Source organism: Polyodon spathula, chromosome 3 (genome assembly GCF_017654505.1).
Source record: "Polyodon spathula isolate WHYD16114869_AA chromosome 3, ASM1765450v1, whole genome shotgun sequence".
Lineage (NCBI taxonomy): Eukaryota > Metazoa > Chordata > Actinopteri > Acipenseriformes > Polyodontidae > Polyodon > Polyodon spathula.
In genome coordinates this window covers 79,987,290-80,010,090 of record NC_054536.1, presented here as the reverse complement: position 1 = coordinate 80,010,090, position 22,801 = coordinate 79,987,290, and the positions used below count along the sequence as shown (strand labels likewise).

The 22,801-nt window shown below is 38.5% G+C and overlaps 1 protein-coding gene and 1 long non-coding RNA gene across 2 annotated transcripts; one reads left to right on the top strand and one right to left on the bottom strand.

The window, feature by feature from the left end:
* The first annotated feature begins 658 nt into the window (after nucleotides 1–658).
* Nucleotides 659–19,438, top strand: LOC121313474. Its single transcript, XR_005949993.1, has 3 exons — nucleotides 659–1,026; nucleotides 1,344–1,496; nucleotides 17,766–19,438. It is a non-coding gene; the product is annotated as an uncharacterized LOC121313474 (long non-coding RNA).
* Nucleotides 19,439–19,586: 148 nt separating this feature from the next.
* LOC121313473 (CCAAT/enhancer-binding protein delta-like) lies at nucleotides 19,587–21,023 on the bottom strand. Its single transcript, XM_041246077.1, has one exon. It carries the CDS (start codon nucleotides 20,697–20,699, stop codon nucleotides 19,863–19,865), a length of 837 nt encoding a protein of 278 aa, XP_041102011.1. The 5' UTR covers nucleotides 20,700–21,023; the 3' UTR covers nucleotides 19,587–19,862.
* Between the last annotated feature and the right edge of the window lie 1,778 nt (nucleotides 21,024–22,801).

Below are 22,801 nucleotides of genomic sequence, written 5' to 3'. Positions count from 1 at the left end.
AAAGGCCATAACAGCACTAAACAGTGCAAGCAAACCTAAATAAAGAACTCAGCAAACTGACAAAAGATTGTATCTGTAAAATGGTGTACTGTAAGTTAGCATTTTTCAGAGAGGGTGCTGGACCAGTTTCACCAGATTGTGAAGTGAAGTTCTCTTCCCTTTTTTCTTTCAAAGCCTGTTAAAATAGAGCTGTTGGGTTATCTTTATGATGTGCATATCAGAACTTATGTCAAAGAATGTACATCTCTCCTCTCATACTGTTACTGAATCCATGCATACTAGCAGTATTTTACAGCACTAGTAGCTGTGACAATAAAAACATGATTGGGGTCTGAAACGATTAGCTAGGAACACAGTGAGATGTTGATCAGTGAATGTATTCTTTTTTTAAAGCTGCTATGGAAACATTTGTGGAGAGGGAACAAACAACAGACACTAATCATTTCTGCTGTCCTTTTTTTTTTTAAAAAATCGGGGAAAAAATGTATGTTTTTATTTTTTAAATCAGATAGTTGTGCTTAATTGCTTTGGCCCCCTTCTACAGGTCACGGAGTTCAGAGCCCCCTCCCCCCTCCCCCGTATATTTCTCCTGCACATGGTGTACTCAGCACAGCCTTGTTTTCCCAGCTCAGTAGCCATGTGATCAGATCACTGGTGTTTATTCACATTTCAGAAGAGATAGGGTTGTGTTCTGACTTGAAGCAGTCGGGAAAAGTTTATTTATTTATTTGTCATTTGCAAGTCTGCAATTTATTAAGCACTTAAACCTTGGTTTTGTTTCTTGATTTCTGTGAATTGTGTAATTTGTCTTCCAGCTAAGTGAATTTTCTATTTTCATCTCGTTCTGTGCTTGTCTTTTTTTTTTTTTTTGCTTTAACTGGGGCTGTGCAGATTTTTTAGGCACGCTGTAAAATTCACTTCCTCCTTCCAAATACTGTATCGCTTCAAAGGTTAGGGTTAATGTTGCCAAATGTAATAAGATTCATTTTAAACACTTCATCACATCATTTGAGGGGTTATAAAAAGGTATTACATTGTGTTCATTATTAATTAGATGTTCTTTTTAATAAATTAGTTTGAGACTTGGGATTCAGGGCATTGTGCTGTGCCTTGGATGTTGCTCCATTGATCATAGAAATTAATTATCAAACGGCAGCCTTTTTGTGATACACATCTTATGTATAAAGTAAATCTACACAAGCTGCAGTGTTTGTTCCCTAACTTTTAGATAACATCATACTCAGTGTAAAAAAAAAAAAAAAAAAAAAAAAAAAAGACTTAGCTGGAAAAAAATATGTAAGATGCGGTTTCATTGCTCCAACCAGTAGATCACAGTTTATTAGTTAAAATGCGTTGCAGGCTTTGCCTTCTGGTGCAAGATATCTGTGGGATGTTCAGTGAAGTCCAGCTCCATGCCTTCTGCTCCTCTAAAGAGAAGCTCCAGCAGAATGGAATGGGATTGCAGTTTCCATTGGGTTGCCCTTTTTAACATCTGAGTAAGTACACCTCTGAAGTTGAAAAAGGATTTAGAATGACACTCTTAATGAGGCAGAGAGTTCTTAAAAGTAGCTTTGTTTCTGCCATTAAGGGGGAACAAATATCTAATGCAATGAACTCTGTCCTTCGGTTGATCAGTTGTTTATAAAGCCAAATTATGCATCCGTTACTTAAATCATATATTATTGATCTAGATGTGTTGAAAGACAACCTGCGGACAGTTGGGTTAACAGTTAAGCTGTTCCTACTACTAGGTATGAATTGATACAGAGTCTCTTCTATAAAATAAAAATATATGGCTCAGTTTGTTACAGGTTAATCTAGTTAAATGTGTACCAGTTAGTTGTGTGCAATGATAAATCAAGTTTAATCTTATTTTTCCCACAGATGGCTTCAGATCTCATGTTGATTGCTTTAATAAGATGTTTTTTTTTAATAAATCAATGTCACTTTATTTGGGCTGGTGATTCGGCAGTCTATGCTTTCAATAGTGTCTTAATCTAGGAAGGGTGTCTCGTTTTTTGTATTTAAGAACTCTTACACTCCCAAATACAGCTAGCCTTGCAGTGAATTTCTTTTTAACCCAACTGCGTGTTTAGGCCGTAATTTCCCCAAAAAGGTTTCTGGTGACAAGAAAATAAGTACACAAGATCAAAGCTGAAATACTAGTCTACATGGACAGTTGTGTTTTATTTGATGTTGGATTTCATTTATTAGATGGCCTATAGCTCTTGTGGGGAAGCTGCCGCCCCATATTCTTTACAAAATAACATGAGTTTAGTTCACTAAAACTTGAGATGTGCTGCAGCTTGAGTATTTGTCATTGCATTCCTGTACTAGTTTTTAAAGGGCTTACTCTCAATACATCATTACTATTGAGGGGGGAAAAACACTTGAAGTTATACAGAACACCCTGCAGTTTTTACAAGAAACATATTACCTGAATTTTGCTGTACATCACAGCATTCAACATATTCCCAATAGTTTTATATTTTTATAAACCAGGGAATTACTATTACTTTGGAATGTTCGCCCTGAGAGAGATTTGGGCGTTCTAAACATCACAGTATATCCAGGAATTCTGAATCTTGCCGTCTCTCCGGCATCATATCAATTAAGCAAGACCATGTATACAATATCACAAGGGTTACTTCCAGTTCGTTATTTCTATGTAATAACTGTGTCATTCTTACTATTTTAATAAAATAAGAATCTCTGGAATGCCCTGCATGGTTTTGAGTGAGGGAGAGGAGGGTCGGTGAAAGGTTTAACATTAAATATGGCCTTGTCTGCTGTCTATTCATGCCAGGAAACCAGTAAAGGTCATGTGCTATCACACAAAATATGTAGCAAAACCCCAGTCTGCTTGACAGCCCTTTAATAGATGTAATATATCTTTTAACTTGTACCAGACATGCAGTGAAACAGAACTGGTAGATAGAGATATAGTCAGTCACAGGTCACACAGTATGTTGCTGCACCATTTCAAATAAAAATGGTACTAGATCTTTTTAGTGTTGCCATCCTATGGCATTCCAGTAACTGAAAGATCTCAAAATCTAACTGCAAAATGTAGTTACATGTATCAACTCTTAGTGGTGCCTTAGGGATTCAATTTGGATTTAGATCTGGTAGAGGAGTTGTGGTGGTCCAAAAATATCACCAGGTAAAACCTGATTGTGGCTCTTTTCAAAGATTAATAATCTTTGTGTTGAGAGAGCTTTAAAAAAAGAAAAAGGGCATATTATGCAGTCAGGGAAGATCAGGTGTACAGTAGATAAGATTTTGAAGTCTTTAAATATTTACAGGAATTGATTTTTAGCTTTGTAAAGTTAATAATTAAGCACTAAGACACAGTCATGCAATGAAATGGAATGGAAGAGCCAGGATTTCCAACCCCTGGTCTAGCTACTACTAAGGCCAACTTTGCAGCACACCACTGTTGAGATACAAATTCACATCCATATAGCTATGTATCACACTTTCTGTGGTTCATCAGTTAACACATTCCAGAAAAGAAAAAAAATAATAATTACAGGCAATGAAAAGCAATTTGTACGAATTACACTGTTTAGTTGAGGTGACTGTGATATATGTGAAGCAAAACTGAGAACAAATGTTTGTACACCAAATTATAAACATGTTTTTTGTCTATGTAACAGTGTAAAGGCCCCTCCTGTATTTTACCCAGTTCATGTTGTTTATGCATGCTGTCTGGTCCTATGTATGTGTAACAGTGGCAGACCCCTTATCAACTCTCTCCAGATTCCTCAGGGCCACTGCTGGTTCTGTACAGTATCTGGGGTTGGTTGGTCATACAACTCCCCAGGAATCTGAGTTCAATTATTATAATACAGCTCTAAAAGAAATTATGTACTATATAATATATATATATATATATATATATATATAATATATAATATATATACCATATTATATATATATAACATAATGAAGTTGCCCCTTGTCTGTTGTGTTTCAACAGACACCAGTACTCAAATAATTCCTTGAAGTGAAAACAGGACATTGTCTGTGAATTTATTTATTTACAAAATAAAGAAACTAAACAAAAAGCAGGAGCGCTACCTAAACTTTAGTCTTACCTATAAACCGGATGGCTAGTCCGTTTACCGGTAACCAGACCAGTCTTCTGTTTAGACTTGCAGTTTCCCTTGTCTTTCTCTCTCCACACAAAGTCTTTCTCCATCCCCCATCGCAGATATACTCAGCTGTGGTCTTTTTAATACAGGCACTGATCAGTCGCAGCTGATCGGCATTTACGCGTTACCACCAACTTACCAATACATTATACAATTTAAGAGGCATTTGCCAAGATGGAGTGTACCTCTCCTAACCCCAGGTCCTAAAGCCTCCAATTCCTGTTAGGAGCATACACTCCATCACATACCCTTCCCTTTTGCATGATGCTGTGGGGTCGGGCACACAAACTCTCTGCTATTGGTGGGAAGACAGAAAATCTGCATTTCACCTCACAGCACTATGGCTGTAAGGCCAGAAACCAGTGTGTAATTCTAGCGTTTTTATCTTTTTGACGGTGCAACCATTGTAAGTGGGCATGATCTGTGACCAGTGTAAACTTTTTTCCCCCACAGGTAATACCTTAGGGCTTCTACCACTCCTTTCATGGCCAGACACTCTCTTCCAATTGTGGCATAATTTCTTTCCCTGGGGAGCAGCTTCCTGCTGAAAAATAAAACTGAGTGCTTTTCCCCTTCCTGCAATTGAAGTAATACTGCCCCGAAACCCACTTCCAAGGCATGGGTCTGCACAATAAAAGGGCTGTTAAAATCTGGACTTAATAGTACAGGGTCTGAACATATTGCTGTTTTAAAGTCCATAAAAGCCTTTTCAACCATAGTGGGTGCTGAACCCTGTATGAACTGAGTCAGGGGTGCTGCTCTTGTAGTGAATTTTTTAATGAACCTACAGTAATATCACAGTAACCTTTAAAAAAATATGTTTACTAGATGACTGCAGGACATAATAGCCTCAGCCTTACTGTTTTGTGCATTTATTAACCCATTTCTCAGTGTGAACCCTAATACTTGGTTTCTTGCCGGGCAAACGCACATTTTATTTAACACCACCTTCCTAAAATATTTCAGAACAGCCTTCACTTTGTCAATATGTGACTCCAGGTCAACACTAAAAATGCCCACGTCATCTAAATAGGCAGCTGCATATTGTTCGTAGGGTCGGAGTACCTGATTCATGAGTCTTTGAAAGGTGGCTGGAGCGCCATGTATCCCGAACTGTGAACTGAAACAACCCTGAAGGTGTTAAAAACGATGGCTTTTCTTTAGAGGAGGGTGACAAGGGGACTTCCCAGTAACCCTTGGTTAAATCCAATGCTGTAACAAATTTAACCTTGCCTAATTTCTCCATTAACTCGTCAACCCTTTGCATTTGATATGCATACAATTTGAAGATTTCATTCCCCTTTCTGAAATCAATACAAATTCTCAAAGTCCCGTCAAGCTTTGGAACCATTACCACTGGACTGCACCAGTCACTTTTTGACTCCTCACTGTTTTTACTTTATTGGTTTTAATGTCCCTCCTCATTGATTTAGGAACCCGGTATGGTTTTCTGTTTACCGTGATCCCCGGTGGTGTATCTAAACCCAATATCTAACAGTTTTTACTTTAATACTATATGAAAAAAAAGGATTTTAAGTAAAATGTTACATATATAGCTCAATGGGTGATATAAGAATTTAAACAGTGAAAATATGGGGGGGGGGTGCTTTGTTACTAATTCATCCATTACCTTACCAATTATATTTCCTTGCCAATACCAGTTAGAGCAAATACAGTAGTTATTAATACAGTAGGCAGTAATTTGTCAGACTGCAGTGGCCAAATCTGAATTTAACTGCTTCTTCCTTGTTTCTAAGAACGTGGTTATTTAACTGCTTCCCTCACGTTTTGACTTCCTTAAATTAACAGACATTAGTTTCAGCAAATATATGAGCAGATTTACCCAACATGCCTCATGACTGACTGCGAGTGCCCAACATGAACATTAGGAAGGGACGCTGTGGGAAATATCTCTTCTGCCTTTAAACAGGAGGCAGGCATTTCTTCTTGTTTTGTTTTTTAAGACACATTTTAATAAGAATATTATAAATAAAATAATATATTCCATGGGGAAGCTATGTGGTACTGCTTACTGAAAAAGCAGAAAGTTGTAAATGTACTTTTTTAATCATTTTAGTCCAATGGCCAGGCAATGACCCCCTTGCTAATTTAATTTGAAGCACAGTTTCATGCTATAAGCACTATCAATTTGCTATATACATAAAGTCTTATTCATTTGTGTTGTTTTTGGTCCTGAACTACATGGAATATGCCTTGTTGCACAGCTGTGTACATTATGCTGTTGTCTGTAAACTTTTAGACTTTAAGGCTCACCGGTGTCAAATCTGACAAACTACGCTGTAATCTTTGTATACCAGTTGTTTATTTTCTTCATCTTTTTTTCAGATTTGTTTGTGCACATTTGTTTTCCAAGGACATCATATTGGTCAGATCAGGACATGAGTAAATATCTTCCATATGTGTGGATGTTTTTAAATGCCACACTAAACAAAACCTGCTGTTTGTCTTTGCTTCTATTCTTAATCCCCAATAGAAGAAACCATGTGCCTGCTGGAAAAGCACAGAGGGATCATTCAGATCTCGGCAGAGTTTGTGCTCTTAAAGCCTATATGTACGTGCAGGGAAAGCATGTTTTCTTTCCAAAACAGATTGCATGTGAGTAAGACAAAAGTGAGAGGGAACTTGAAAGAGGAAGGGGTTGTGGTACACACACTTGCATAGCATCAGGATGTTAACACTGGTCTGAGAATAGCTGTCAAATCAACTGTCACCCTTCATGATGGAGTTGGGAGAGGTCAGATAATGATTGGCAAAACTACTTCTGCTTGCACTGAACAGTTTGCCATTTTCACTCCTTACCCTTGTTTATGAAGCTTGCAGAATATGACTTATTATTTATCTTTGTTAAATAAGGGTACCATCAAGATAGCAACTTTAAGCCCATTTTCTATTGAATTGTTTTGATCTCACAGCCTGGGAACCAAATCCACTATTATTGACAGCCTATGAGTTAATCCACAATTATAACTGCAAATCTGCCTGTAAGAACAGCTAGCTTAGCTAGGCTTACTGTTATACAGTCTCTGAATAAGGATCAGCCATTTTTGTGAAGAATTATCTTTTTGGAATGGGTGAAATAAAATAAAAAAGTGGTTCTAGTCCTCTTTTCAAATTCACAGTACCAAACCAGACACCATACATATGAGTATCCTGGAGAAATGGTTTGTCTCCCCTACTTAATGTAATGGTATAAATATTATGTGCTTCATACATTATGGGTTTGGCTGTTAAAGTCTGTGTGTTATGTCTCTACCCATTGATTGCAGCGTGCCATTATTAGTTACATGAACATTTTTGAGATTCCCTCCAAACCAAAATCCAATCCTGTGCAGCTGTCCTCAGTACTGAGAGTAGTTTAGTAATCACTAATTCATTGTTGACAGAAAGCAAATTTAAGGCATTTTACAAAATTGCAAAGGTTACAAAGAATGTACTTTATGTAATCAATCCCCTTGGCTTCTCTGTTGAACCAGGGTTTTCTTTGAGATATTGAAACTATTTTAAACTGCTGCATGCAGCCCATTCAAAATGTCATTCTTGCGTGCACATACGTGTTTGTGCAAACTCTGAATGTTGTTCAAATGTCAAGGTTATTAAATGTTGGTAAGATCTGGGGGATTAGCTTAAAACAATACAAACATTCCAAATTTTCCATTTAGATCCCAATGCAAACATGGTTTTCTTAACCATGTATAAATCCATGCAGTACAGTATATTTTCAAATATAAAAAATAGCCTTGTTACTCCTGCTATGAGACCATAAATCAAGTATATTGGTAAAGGACAAAACTATTGTTATCTTCTTTTTTTTTTGTTGCATAGAATGATCTGATGGGCCATCTTTCCCCTCTCAGGTTTTCACCTACCAGTAATCAGTTCCTGAAGCTTTATCCTTTAGCATTCTTTTTGTTCAACTTTGCATAAACATCAGGACACATTTTCAAATCATTATTGCTGTTATTTGGAATGGATAGTTCCGGTATTCAGATAATTGCTCTTCTACTAGTCCACCTTATCTGAAAGGTCAAGGTTGCATAGTCCTGCCCCAGAATCACTGCTTGTTCTTTGACTTAATTGCCTACAGTACATAGGAAGGACTAAAGTACAGGAGACCTTGTACCGGGTCAACCTTTGCTAGCGTGGCTATGCATTAAATAAGAGTACATGGCAGGTAAATAAATAAGATCTGTTAAAACACACAGCTGAAACCTGTTTATATAGGGGTTTACTTTTAAATTATGTCTCAGTCCTAAAATTCTAGTTGATGCAAAACTTTTGGCCACAGCTATAAGTGAGCATTTGAAGGAACAAGAATATAAAGTGTATATATAAGCTTTGTAAATTTGCTAAAGAAAAATAATATTGTGCGCAACAGGAATTCATTTTTTAGCAGAGAAAACTCTGGTGTTTAATCTGCAAACATGTGGTATCTGCTTCTTCCCCTGGTTGGAAGTGGACTGTAGTTTATCTCTTATAATCGTTGCTCACTTAGGTAACCAGCCTGCACTTAAATTAAACATTTTAAAAAGTAATTAAGTGATCCAAAATGTGCCGGGGGCGTGTTGAATTGTGACGTTGATGCAAATTTAGTGTTAAGTATACGGCTCCAGGCCGACAGGACAGTATAACTTGGCAATCAGTGTCTTAGAATGCCAGCCAGTCTAAGGGCCACAAGTCCAAGGGCAGTCTGAGCTGTGGTAGTCTGAGCAAGGACAGGTAGAGCGAGAACCTTTTCCAAATTAGAGGCCTCATTCCTACTCTGACACCTAACATCTGGATCCCCTCAACAAAGCAGACTCACTCGTTCTCCACTCCCAGAATGAACACCGGTAAGTACCTGCTGCACATACCCTTACTAACTCCTTCTCCCCTTACGCTGCCTGCTACAAACTTGAAAATCAACTTTTTCAATTGTCATTCTGACTAACAAATCTGTGCTTCTCAGCAAACTTATAACTGATACCAATCTTGATCTTCTCTGTCTAGCTGAAACCTGGCACTCTGTAAATGACATGCACTCACTGGATCTAGCCACCCTAGGGCTATTCCCTCTGAAATCTCACCTCACTGGCCAAGGCGGGGGCACTGCTGTTACTGCAAATTCTGGGCTCGCTTCCTCAGTTCTTTCTTCGCCTGCCTTTTCTTCATTTGAGCATCTCACAATCAAGCTCCCCTCTCCCATGTCCCTCACCATTGTTATCTACTGTCCACCTAAGAGCAACTCTGCTTTTATTGCAGAGTTTTCAGAATTCCTCTCCCTCGTCTGCACTTCTACTGACAAAATCCTATATATTGTGACAATCGCAGTTAATGCTATACAAAAGAGGTTGTTCTGTTGTAAGGAGTGTATGTCGGGCTTATGTCTTCATGTGTGATTATGTCACTGTCACAAAGATGGCTGTAGTGGGTGACATCAGACCAGAAATGAATACACAGCACTGCGAGTGGAATAATGAATGTGCTGCTGCACGGTTTATTATTACCAGAAAATAAAACAGTTGTACAAAAACAAATAAAACAAAGGACATGGCACTGGTAGCCAAAACAAAGAGACAAACAAAAACAGACTACACAGACAAACACGGTGCGCTGTTACTATTCTTACTATTATTAAAACCTCCGTCTCCAATCCTGTTCTCCATTCACCGAACACACAACCCCGAGTATGTGAAAACATGCTGCTTTTATGCAGCTGTACCGAGACTCGATTGCTAATCAATCATTCAATTGGAGTCTCGGTACAACTGCACGTGAATTAACAAAGTGCAATTCCCCGTGCTCACATATTATTACATTTTACCTGCACGTGAAGTGTTGTGCAATTCTAGTGCCTAAACAAATATACATTTTAAACACTCATGCTATACAGACCCATTTATATCCTGTGTACCAATGACTATACACCAACATTAACACACTACATACAACATAAAACACAAATAAATAGCACAGGGGCGGGGCACTTTGCCACTGTCACCTACCAGCCCTGCTGCTGCCTGTCCCAGTGCACGCTACACTCTCCCTTGTCAGCCTCAAGTCCGCCCCAGACTTGCTCATTAGGCTACAGTCCGATGAGTGCGTGCCGGAGTAACTGCATCCCACTTCTAAAACCAATGTGGAGATCTCGGTTCGCAGGCAGACGCATCATACAGAGCGAGGCAATACACACACAGGCGGAGGGCGGGCGCGAACCCAGGCCCTCTCGCACTGAAGCATAGCACCGATACCACTGTACAAAAGAGCCCGGCTCCATTGTAAGGAGCATATAACGGGCTCATGTCTTCGTGTGTGATTATGTCACCTACCAGCCCTGCAGCTGCCTTCCCCTGTGCACGCTACAATATACACTGAGTGTACAAAACATTAGGAACACCTTCCTAATATTGAGTTACACCCCCTTTTGCCCTCAGAACAGCCTCAGTTTGTCGGGGCATGGACTTTACAAGGTGTCGAAAGCATTCCGCAGGGATGCTGGCCAATGTTGACTCCAATTCTTCCCACAGTTGTGTCAAGTTGGCTGGTAGTGTATTTCTATCCCGAATAGCTCGTTCCCTCTCATCCCACAGATGCTCAGTCGGATTGAGATCTGGTGACTGGGCAGGCCACTGCAGTAAGCTGAATTCACTGTCATGTTCGAAGAACAATCCCTGGACAATCCTAGCCTTGTGGCATGGGGCATTATCCTGCTGAAAAAATCCATTAGCAGATGGATACACTGCTGCCATGAAGGGATGCACCTGATTGGCAGTGAGGTTCAGATATCCTGTGGCATTCAAACATTGCTCCACTTTTATCAAGGGGCCCAATGTGTGCCATGAAAACACACCCCACACCATCACACCACCACCACCAGCCTGCAATGTTGACACGTGGCATGATGGATGCATGTACTCATGTGGTTTTCTCCATACCCTAGTCCTCCCATCAGTGTGAAACAGCAGGAACCGGGATTCATCAGTTTAGGCAATGTTTTTCCAATCCTCCAGTGTCTAGGGTTTTCGTTCCTTAGCCCACTGCAACCGCAGTTTCTTGTGTTTTGTTGAAAGAAGTGGAACTCTCTAAGGTCGTCGGCTGCCATACCCCATTCGTGTCAAGGTACGACGAGTTGTGCATTCTTTTATGGGTCTTTCGGCACTAATGTTGAACTGGACTGTCATTTGACTAACTGTAGCCTGTCTGTTTCTCTGCACAATTCGTGTCAGCCTCCTTTGGCCTCTTTCATCAATGTGCTGTTTTCGACCACTGGCCTGCCATTGGCTGGATGTCCTTTGGGTGATGGACCATCCTTGATACACACAGGAAACTGCTGAGCTTGAAAAACCCAGCAGCGTTGCAGTTCTTGACACACTCAAACTGGCGCGCCTGGCACCTACTACCATACCCTGTTCAAAGGCACTTAAATCTTTTGTCTTGCCCATTTACCCTGTGAATGGCACACATACACAATCCATGTCTCAGTTGTGTCAAGGCTTAGAAATCCTTCTTTAACCTGTCTCCCCTTCATCTATACTGATTGAAGTGGATTTAACAGGTTACATCAATAAGGGATCATAGCTTTCACCTGGATTCACCTCGTCAGTTTATTTCATGGAAAGAGCAGGCGTTCCTAATGTTTTGTACACTCAGTGTATATGTTTCAATTAAGTAATTAAGTAAAAACTATTAATAATAACTTATTTGGGGTTTTGTTTGTTGACATCTAAAAAAAACTTTGCCCACCACAGTGCAATGTAGAGTATAGCACATTTGCCACCAAAGATCAGTGGATCGAAAACTGGTGAAAACATGTTTTTTTTGTATATTAATTATACTTTTATACTAACATAATTTATTAGTTTGTGTTCATGAGTGCGAACATCCAAAATGCTAACAGCGTATTACATTTCTTATATTAAATATTTTAATGGTTATAGTGAAATGAAACGTCCTTGCTTGAAAACTATCAACTATTACATTTAGGGTTTTTTTTGTTTGTTTTTTTTTGCGGAGAGAGATGGTACAGCTATGGCCACAACTTTTTCATTACCTACATTTTTTTTTTTTTTTTTCGACTGAGACAATAAAAAAAAAGCCTAAATTAACATAATTGAGATGTTTTTTTTAACATCATGTAATCAAAGAAACTACAGAAGGATATTGCAAAAGTCTACTGGAAGACATAATAGTTGTACAGTAGTGTTTAAGGCATGTTGGATTTCGAAATGTCACAGTTTTAAATGTCACAGTTTTTAGTTAAGTATAGAAATCTACAAAGCGGTACATAATTCAGTATGTTAACGTAGAATTATTCCACAGGCTTCATTCGACTCCGTGAAGCTAAATGATTTAATTATGTGCGCAAATAATGCCTGAGGGGAAATATCGCAGCTCACTTGACAAAAACCGCCTAGAAGTAGTTGCTCTGTGCATTAATGATTAATGCTCCCTCTGCAATAATGCCTGTGTACTGTTGGAATGTATGTTCTATTGTTTTGGCCAGGTTACAGTATTTGCACTGTTCAGATTATTTTATAAATGTTATTAGTTGTAAGAATTAATACAGCAAAAAAAAAAAAAAAAAAAGGTTAGTTGGCATTGTTTTGTACTGCGCAGCTAATGCTACTGTGGCTTTAACTGGAAGACCTTACGCTCTGTGACATGGCTGCTGAACTGTTTGGAGTGAGGTTGTGTCTTACTAGGAACTAGGGAGACCACAGGGTACTTTGAGCAAGTGTCTTTGAGCTCTGAATTCTAATGCTGTAACCAAAAGCAACAAACCTGTGCCAAGTAAATAAAGAATATTGAACAGCGAAATCTTGTTCGGACATTGTTTATACACTTCAAGAGGAACACAAAAAGATTTCGGAGTTCTATAAATGTCAGTTAACCCCAAGCCGATGAGGTCGACCCGATCCCAATGGGGTTGTGTTTCGGTATGATGTCCTAACGTATATTTGAAGCACATTAAAGTACATAGGTAAACCAATTCCAAAATCAGTAATGTCATAAACAAGCACTGTACTGGTGACAAATTTGACAATCCTGTAAACAACAAAATACATCTTCACTCATTCTATGTGTGTGTCTGTGTATTATTTGTTGTTAATGTGTAAAGTGTGTTTCTATACAACACACACATGTACATGAACACACAGTGCTGAATCTGGTGACACAGCCTCAGCTGACTAATCCTGTCAAACTGGATGAACTCGATCCAACAACTAAAATCAACTGTCTCTGCGCTGTGAAAGGGTTAGTCCTTTTCTCATTTCTCTTGCAATACATTTCAGTTGTCCACATGAAGACAGCGGTTATTATTACTGTGGCTTTTCTTTGTTGTTGCTCCCATTGTTTAAGACAGGACATACTTGCGGTTACTGAACACAAAGCCATTGTTTTCAAGGTTGCTCATTTTCATAGCTTTCCCAAACAACTTTCTCTTGTGCGAACGCACACACACGCACGCACGCACGCACGCACGCACACACTTCAAAATCTGAACATGCCAGCCCGCCATGGCCATCCTGGGTACTGAATGACATTTCTCTACATGTAACCACCTGATAGAAAGCAAAGTGTAGCACTATATTGTCAGCATAATAGAGTAGTTGTGCATACATGTGTATCAAGGAATTTTCACACTCGTGTTTCATTGGTAAGTCCATAGCGAACTAAAAAAATGTTTGTCTGATGCCTGAAAAGGACCCAAAGGAAATATTAAAGATACAGTAATGAATTTCTTTCAAATGTTTTACATTTTTACTGTTGATAAAGAAAAAGTGCATCCCTTTTGATACTTTTACAAACCCAATAAATGCATATTCCTATGTTAATATTCAGTTATATGCTTATCTTATGCCCCTCCCCCCTCCCTTTATCCTAAAGCCTCTTTAAGTGAATGACTGACTGGATTACACCACCACTTTTTCACAGGAACCATGGTTGGGCTTGACTAGGACACTGCATACTGCTGGCCAGCCTGTGAACATTGTGGGAATGAAAAGCTAGAGGCAGCACACAAAAAACAGTGAGGGGATTTTGAAGACACATGCGTTAGAAAGAATCTTGTTAAGCAGCTCCTGTACTTGTATTCAGAACCTTATTGTCAAAGGTGGTCGGTAGATTCCGGGATTGAAGTGCCATGTTTTTAAAAGAGTTGTAAGTTTGCACTCACTCGGCACAGTAAACTTGCTTTTACTCATCTGTCAAAATTATTTATTAGTCTTTTGTAAATGTAGCTGTAGATAATTTGTTTGGAATTTGAACATGCATGAACATGCAAGTTTGTTAGACATTCTTAGTATGGGGAGCAGGGATTGAAAGCACATTAACTAGAAGTAGAGTTTGTTTGGGGCTTGCAGACCCACAGCACGTTGAGGAACAACAAAAAAGTTAAATATAATGTCATCCAACGTGGGACACCAGCTGCTGAGATCATTTTAAAGCTAGGGAACTAACTGATATCCTCTTGACGTCTGACTTCAGCTGATCAGCATCAGTTTTACTCTGAATCTAGTTTCCAGTAATTTACATCAACCCGTCATTTTTTTCTGTAACCTATCAGAATAAAAAAGGAACACGACTAACAGTGGACTTTCCGTCTCCTGGAACACATTTCCCATGTTGTCCTTTGTATGCTTTAGTAACCCGTTTTAAGCAGAATCATACGCCTGTTTTGTCATTTTCTGTCCCCCTAGAAATGAGCCCCCCTTTGTCCTTGTTTCATAAAATCTCACTATATCTGAGTTTCTAGAAATGTTAATTTAATAATGTCTTAGATATAATTAAACAGATTTAATGGCTGTTCACACTTACAGCAGTAACATTTTTTGTTTTGTTTTGTTTATTGTTTGTAGTTATTCTTTGGGAGGGGGTCTTTTTCAGACTTTTCAGTAGCTTATGTGTCAGGACAATGCGCAGACCAGCAATGAAAATGCAGCTATAAAGTATTCCTACACAGTGTGTCACACCCTGAGTGCACTGTGAAAAGTAAAGGTACATTTCCTTTACTCTGTGCTTTATAGAAGGGATGGGCTTATTTTCCTAAGTAACAAATGCTATGTGCAGTGTCTTGTTGGGTTGGGAACACAGGGAGGTTCATACTCTGACCTCTGTTTCTGATCCCTTGGGCTAACCATTAACCCACACCACACCAAGTGATTGTTTGTATGCATTCAACACAAACCTTTTTGGATTTATTTGTTTTTATTTTCAAAATGCAATTAGATGAACCTTGTAATCTGCCATATAATTTAGCACTCAGATATGGTGGCTGTTTGAAATTAGTCTTAAAATACAAAAATTAAAGATAGATTTCTGATACTGTGGAGTTAGTTTATAGACCTATACAGTATATGGGGGTTTATGTATAATAGATTAAATGCAGTAAGAGTGCCATGTTTGATCCTACAGTAAATACCACAAGTCATTGTCATATAGCTGCTACAATAATACCTAGCACAGTGGGAATTACCAGAGATTATGGACCAGTTTTTGGTAGTAATGATAGGAATTACAACATGTATGAGGCCACAAACAACATTTTTTATTTTGGCAGATGATATAATATATAAATTATAATGATCAGGTAACTAGCTATGTATACTTCCCAATGGATGCATGCCAACTATATAACAATGTGTTTTAACCAAGCTACTTCAAAAATACCTACATGGGACAGTTAAAGGGTGAGCCAATAATTATTGGCGGAGATTCAATATTGGGATCTCTGCCAGTCCCTCAGCTCTACCCACTTTGCTCTACTGCTTCATCACTGAACCCTTATTGTGCATCAGTGGGAGTTTGCCTGTTCAGTTTGCCAGACAGTGTGGCGCTGTTGGCTGTGTGTGGGTTGAACCCTTGGATAGGAGTGTGAAAGCTTCTGACTGACTCAACCTATTGATATCACTGTGACAGTTAACACTGTTACTTCTTTTAATAGTAGTGTGACTGTGGCTGTAAGTTGGTTAGGTTCTAGTGGGTTTGGCCCATAGTTTTAAGAAGAGTGGGTTGCATGTGTGATTGGCTCAAAGCTGTGACACTGAGTGTACTGTAACCCAGTGGTTGTTGTGTGCTTGTGTGTGTGTGTATGTGTACATGCGCGTGTTGATTCTCCTCGGCTGCAAGTTAGTTAAAGAATGCAATAATCTCATGTAGGGAGACCAGACTACTGTTCATCTGTTTGTGTATGCACCACGTGTCTACAAAGTAAAATATTACAACCTAAGCAGTATTTTAGATGCCCCATATTTTGTTCTAACATCTAGAAGGGTCCAACAGAGCCAAATGCTACAGTAAAAAGAAAGTAGGACTGCTTTGCTAAAGAACAGTCTCTGTAGGCAGCAGAATATGAAATATCAGGCCCTACAGTATTTACCAATCTATAACTGATGTTGGCTTATTTAACAGTAGACCTGAGTAGTTTCCTGCATGCAAAACTTCCATCAAAAGTGATTTAATTAGTTTACAATGACTTATGTTGTAGTGCGCAGTAGATATGTAAGATCCTAAATACTGAGGCATTGCATATAGCAACCTAAAATGTTTAAAATCCAAGCTGATGTACCTTTCACAGCTACAACAGAAAACTATTGCATCCTTTCTGACAGTGACAATGAGGTAAGTTTTTATGTAAAGAGATTTTTATAAAGGATGGCTCATAGCCCATAAATGGGCAAGGATGTTAAGTTGCTATGTTTGGAGGGTCACCAATCCTCCTCTCCAGACAGGGTTGAGGCACCGCTGGTGGTAAACTCTCTTTGGAAGTGAGCAGCATATCTTTTATAAACATGCTAAATTTAACCTTATTTGTTTGCCCATTTTTTTTTTCGGGTCTCAAGGTTCATGTGTCTTGTACTGGTGTGTGGTGTGGATTTCAGACAGCCAGAGGGAGCCTCGTTCTCTGCTTGCCGACTCAAAAGCCTTTCATTTCTGATATAAGCAGCTATTACTCATCAAATTGTGGCCGCACCAGGATTAAAAAATAATGATCATGACAAGGAAAAGCCCATTGAATGCTAATTAAGATGCCTGCCAGAATTGCTCCTATTATGTGTTTTTAGCGTTGAGCTTATCGTGAATTTGCCATAATTAAAGTGCCTGCACTTTAACACTCATGCTACATGTAACTGATACAATGTTCCTGTACGTGGTGTCTCTTGGGTCTCTGTACAGGTAATAAAAATAACCTAGTAGAACTCTGTGATCTTTGTAATGTACCAAAGGTAGCCTCTGCAAGCCATAAATTAATTGTTGTATTCCACAAATTCAAACACAACTGCTTTTTTGGCCATGTACTTTGAAACGTAATTTTCACAGTAGTAACTAAATAAACCATCCATTAATGGGACCATAAAAAAATGGGCTGATAAGTTTCTTGTAATATCTGTGAACATTCAAACCACGTGTGCAGTACGTTACTCTTAGTTGTTTAACTTGCCCTCGACTCTGCTGTCGTTCCTGGGTTATGAGGTTGAGAATGTGCTTGGTTAGGAAGTAGGTCCCGAGCTGTTCTCTGTGTAAAAAAGTGCCTCCTATTTTCTGTTCTGAATGCCCCTTTGTCTAATCTCCATTTGTGACCCCTGGTCCTTGTTTTTTTTTTTTTTTCAGGTCAAAAAAGTCTTATAGCAAGGAAGCCAGCCATCTGGATAGGTCTGGAAGAAATGAGCCTCTCAACAGAAGAAGCGAAGGAAGTGGAAGTCTGAGTCCCAGTCCTGTGTTATAAAACATTCTGACAATGCAGAAAATAATAAAATAAAATAGCACAAATATAAAATTGTCAGTTGTGTTTTCTTGGCATTTTGTAATATAGGCTTCTGTAGGTGTCTCTGTATTACTTAAACCTTGACACAAACATATTAATGTTATCTCAGTTTTGACCTAGAAGGGACAATTGTACGTTTACACTCTTTAAATACCCTGTATAAGACTATTTGTAAATACTCTGAAGCAAGACAGCTTTAAATAGGGATGTAGCTTGGAGGTTTTAAAACAACCTCTTTATTGTAAACCTACCTCAAGGTTGTCTTTATTATTGCTTTGCACTTCCACAGTTGAGCTAATCTGATTTTGCAGTATAAATTATTATTTTAAAGCCTTAATATGCCAGTAGTTTGGGTTTATGGGTTACCTCCATGTGCTGCAAAGGAGTTAACACCTCATTCACAAATATTTGCATTCATGTTAACCTGTTGCACCTGAAAACTGAATCTCCATATCTATTGTATGAATGTCTTGGGTCAATCCAGATGCAGTGAGGAAGGATCAGCACTGGTCACTCTTGTTAGTGTGGGGGTTAAGAGTCAGGATCCCTGCACCTTTTCTTTGATAGATTACCATTCGATCACAGAGAGCATTGGCAGGCACTGGCTGTCAGTGTGTGGTTCTTTTTTTGCTGATCTCTGGTAAGCTCAGCTACATGTGCAGTCCATGGAAAGAAGGAAAGCAAAACCACAACCCATGAATGTTACATGTGTTTGTTAAATATATGAATTTCAGTTTGGGAACTGTTTTGTGAAAAATATGAATCTTCTTACAACATTGTAAAACAGACAATTACATTTCTATGTTTTGAAGTCTCAAATTATTGTAACCATAATTTTGTATAAAGCCATTTTTTTTAAACTGAGTAACCAAACTGTCTTTTAAATATCATAATATTTTGGATGTAAGAAAACACCTTATACTTTTATTGGCACTGAATGTGCAAATTCCTTTATTGCTGTATTTTTTGTAAAGAAAATATTCCACATGTATGTCTTGTTTTCCATATTGTATGTGCTGTGTACACTTCTACTTCTTCTTAAGATGGTAAAACAAATTAAAGGCAATTAAGGAAGGTGCACCAAGTACTCAGTATTACGTTGTTACAGTATTGGATGTTTTTCAAGCAATTGTAGTTTTGGGGGGTTTACTTATATTCTTGCCCCACCTAATTTAGTGTACAACAAAAGGTAGATTCTCAGATGGAACATTTTCATAAAAATTCCTGACCCTGAAAAGAATATTACTATTGGTTTGCTGTTGAAGGGAACACTTTAGCCTGGAACTGACTGCAGCAACCTTGTGACCTTTTGTTCTCTTATATTTATAACTCAGAACAATATGTTGGCTTTTTACTCTTGGCAGCGGTAACACCCAGCTGTCACTTAGATACCAAGGACTCTAAATCCCTTATCATAGGTGCACCCGACCAACACTCCCCATCTCAAATGTACACAATTAAACACAAAACCGTTTCAAAAGATTTTATTTTTTTTTTTAACAAAAAAAAAAAAAAAAAAAAAAAAAAAATTATAAATTATATATATTTGAAATATTTTATAAAAGTTCAAACATGCTCAAGTTGCGAAATAACGGCTACGATATTTTTCAGTCTTAAAATTTTAAAGGTGTTCCACAACTTCATTATGTACATTTTTTGTTTATATATATATATATATATATATATATATAAAAGTATAAATAATTTAAGAAAGACGCAACGTTTCTGTTTTTGGCTTCTGTCGGGGTATCCAATTTCTTCAGTATAATTCATATAGAAATATGCATACTTTTGTACCCCTTTTCAATGCCACTTAGTTTATTTGGTGTAACTGTTTTACAGTACTTTATGTTACCGGCGTTTTGTAAAAGTTCTGATTTGATATTTGTGTCTCCTTGAGGTATCGTGTCTAAAACAAGTCTCTTAGCATTTCCGCTGGCAGGTTACCGACATTCGATACTCGTGGAGCCCAAAAAAGAAGAACTGGGCAGCTGCTTGAAGAAATTTCGGAGACTGGTCAGTTCTCTGCTTAACTGATCGATGGTTTTATGCAATCGTTCGTTCTCAGCGCCCAGCTCTATCATCTTATGCTGCATTTCCAAGTTGCGGTGTTTTGCCTTGTCTCTGCTTTTTCTAACGGCGATGTTATTCCTCTCCCGTCTCTGTCGATACTCTGGGCTGTACCTATCAAGGTTCTTTTTCCCCTTTCCTTTGCCTACCTTTCTGGAGGTGGTGTGTGATGCAGACGGCTCTGGTGTAGTCGGTGGGGTGGGCTGTCCGGTCTGCAGGCTCATGATGGTTTGTGCGCAGTTTTCAATCTGCGAGGGCAGAGATGAAGAAGACATGTCGCTATCACTCCAGTCAGACTCCTGCTTAATTGGCGCGTTGAACCCACCTTTCACGCTTTGATTCAGCTTGTCTCTGACAGCAAAGGCGCCTGACGCTGTGCTGGTCATGTAGTTGAAGTCCACTTTCTCCTGCTTGACGCTGCTGTTAAAAAGGTCTGCGAAGAGTTCGTCGTTGCACAGCTCCAGGTTTGGCACTGACGCCATAGAGTCGATGTAAGAGCTGAAGTCGATTGCGCTCTCGTCGTCATAGATGGCTGGAGCGGTGCTCAACTCTGCCAGATTGCTTTCCTCGCACATGCCGGCATGGCTGGGCTTACAGGAACCCTGGATAGTGCTCAGTTTACTGTCGTAGAAATTGGTTGGCTCCATTGACCAGTTCATATTGCATGGTGGTGAGGCGCACTGAGAATCCAGACTGTGTAGCACACTCATTAACTTAATTGTGTTCTGTTCTTTCAAGAGAGACGTAAATGGTTCTTGTTTTTTTGTTTTTTTTAAAGCTACCTGGTTCGCGCTTGCTGCAGGTATTTATTTTATTTTATTTTTTCAAACGCCGTGATTTACTTCCTTTCACAAGAAACGACCCTTTTCCAGTTCAAGATACTTTTTTCCTTAGATATCTGCAATTGGAAGTTCTGGAAAGATGAATTTCCTTTCTGGTTTCTTAAATGGTAATCCAAAGAACTACAGGTGCTTCGGTTTGTGTTTTCAATTGAGCAGCAGTTACGCAGCACTACTCGTGTTCTCTGGAGCTTTCCAGCGCGCACACTGTTTATTTATCTTCTGTGCTGACGTCAGGATCCTCCCCCCTCTCTGTGCAAACCGCTAGTGACCAGTTCTTATTTGATGATATAGGGGGTGGGCTTATACTCCGCCTCCTGTCCTGCAGCTAAACAACGAGTGTTGTGAACTCGGTCAATTCGAGCCTTCCTTTGAAATCGGATATCTTGTTTCTCCTGGAGATGACTGTTCGTTTTTTTTTTTGTTTGTTTGTTTTTGCCTTTTTAAATTAACCCCATTATGAATTCACGGTACACGATCTGAGTTGGTAAAGTTTTAGGAAATGTCAGAGCATAATGTTACTACTTCAAAGTGTTATTTTCCATTGCTTGCAGGTTAACACTTAACGTATCTGGCACAAGCTTGTCGTGCGGGTATTTATGTGAAGGTGTTTTTTTGTTTGGTTTGTTTTTTTTGTTTTATTACACTATACATAAAACAAATAAAATAAAATAAACCTGCTTAATGTGCACACAGATACTTTAAATAATGTTTATATTGTATGTTGTTTGGAAAATTCACGCCAAACTAATAACGTAAAGACACTGGAGCTTTCAGGTAGTTTTGTGTGTGTGTGTGTGTGTGTAATACTGCAAGCTCGTTGATCACAGTATATGATTTTGACAAGATGTGCTAATGTTTATATGTAAAGGATAGCTATTCCCCAGTGACCGCTGTAAAGTAAACATGTCAAATAAGACAGTTCTAAAGAAATTATCTCCATCCCCGAGTACATCTGACATACATGATATTGCCATCATTATTTACTGTTATTCATCAAAGTAAATTACTGGAACTGCTGGAACCACACTAGATCATTTACTGGCTATATATCAGCGTTCTGGAATGTTGCGGTCTGGCTGATTTCTGATGGTCTGTTGCTGAAACAAAACTTCCTTTATACACAATTCTACTGCATTTCTACACAACGTTGTCTGTGCTTTTCGTATTATTATTATTATTATTATTATTATTATTTTTTTTTTTTTTTTAAACTGGAAACAGGGAAATGACAAGTTCAAGTTTGATAGAAAAGCTTGCTATACCTGGTCTCTTGCGCCCTCTGGTGTTCAACGATACAAGAAGTTCTACGTAAATACCAATGACGCTTTGTGCAAGTTTGGAATTCCTCATTCCTTAGAAAAACACATCGATTCATCATTATTTAAAGGAAACGTTTACAGTAACCCGCAGTGTGGATGTTTAAAATACATTTTAAAAACAGGATAAAACAATTGTAAAACTAGTTAAAATCTCAACTCCCTCCATGCCACAGATTGTAAGCCCAATACACATGTGTGACAAACAGATGAGAATCCTCACCGTTCTATAAATCCTTCTTGTTTATTCATATTAATTAAACACTAAAAATGCCATTTGATAGACTGGTTTGTAAACAGTCACATGGATAAAATAAGTGAGTGGTGGATATGAAGTGGGAAAAGTACACAGAGTTGAGAGCTTCAGCTGGAGGTTACAATACATGTAACAACATGGTTCATTTTTATTTGACAATGACATTTGATCATAAAATACAACGTTTGGTATGCATCATTGACATGACCAGAGCGTATACATACTGACATGACCAAGCATATATATATATATATATATATATATATATATATATATATATATATATATATGTGTGTGTGTGTGTGTGTGTGTGTGTGTGTGTGTGTGTGTGCGCGCGCCTCTGAACGTCTATTCTTACTGGAAACACCTGTAATGGAACGTAATTAGTAGACTCGTGG

Bases quoted from the DNA above. Each gene is read 5' to 3' on its own strand.
- LOC121313473 (XM_041246077.1), bottom strand. From the start codon at position 20,699: ATGAGTGTGCTACACAGTCTGGATTCTCAGTGCGCCTCACCACCATGC.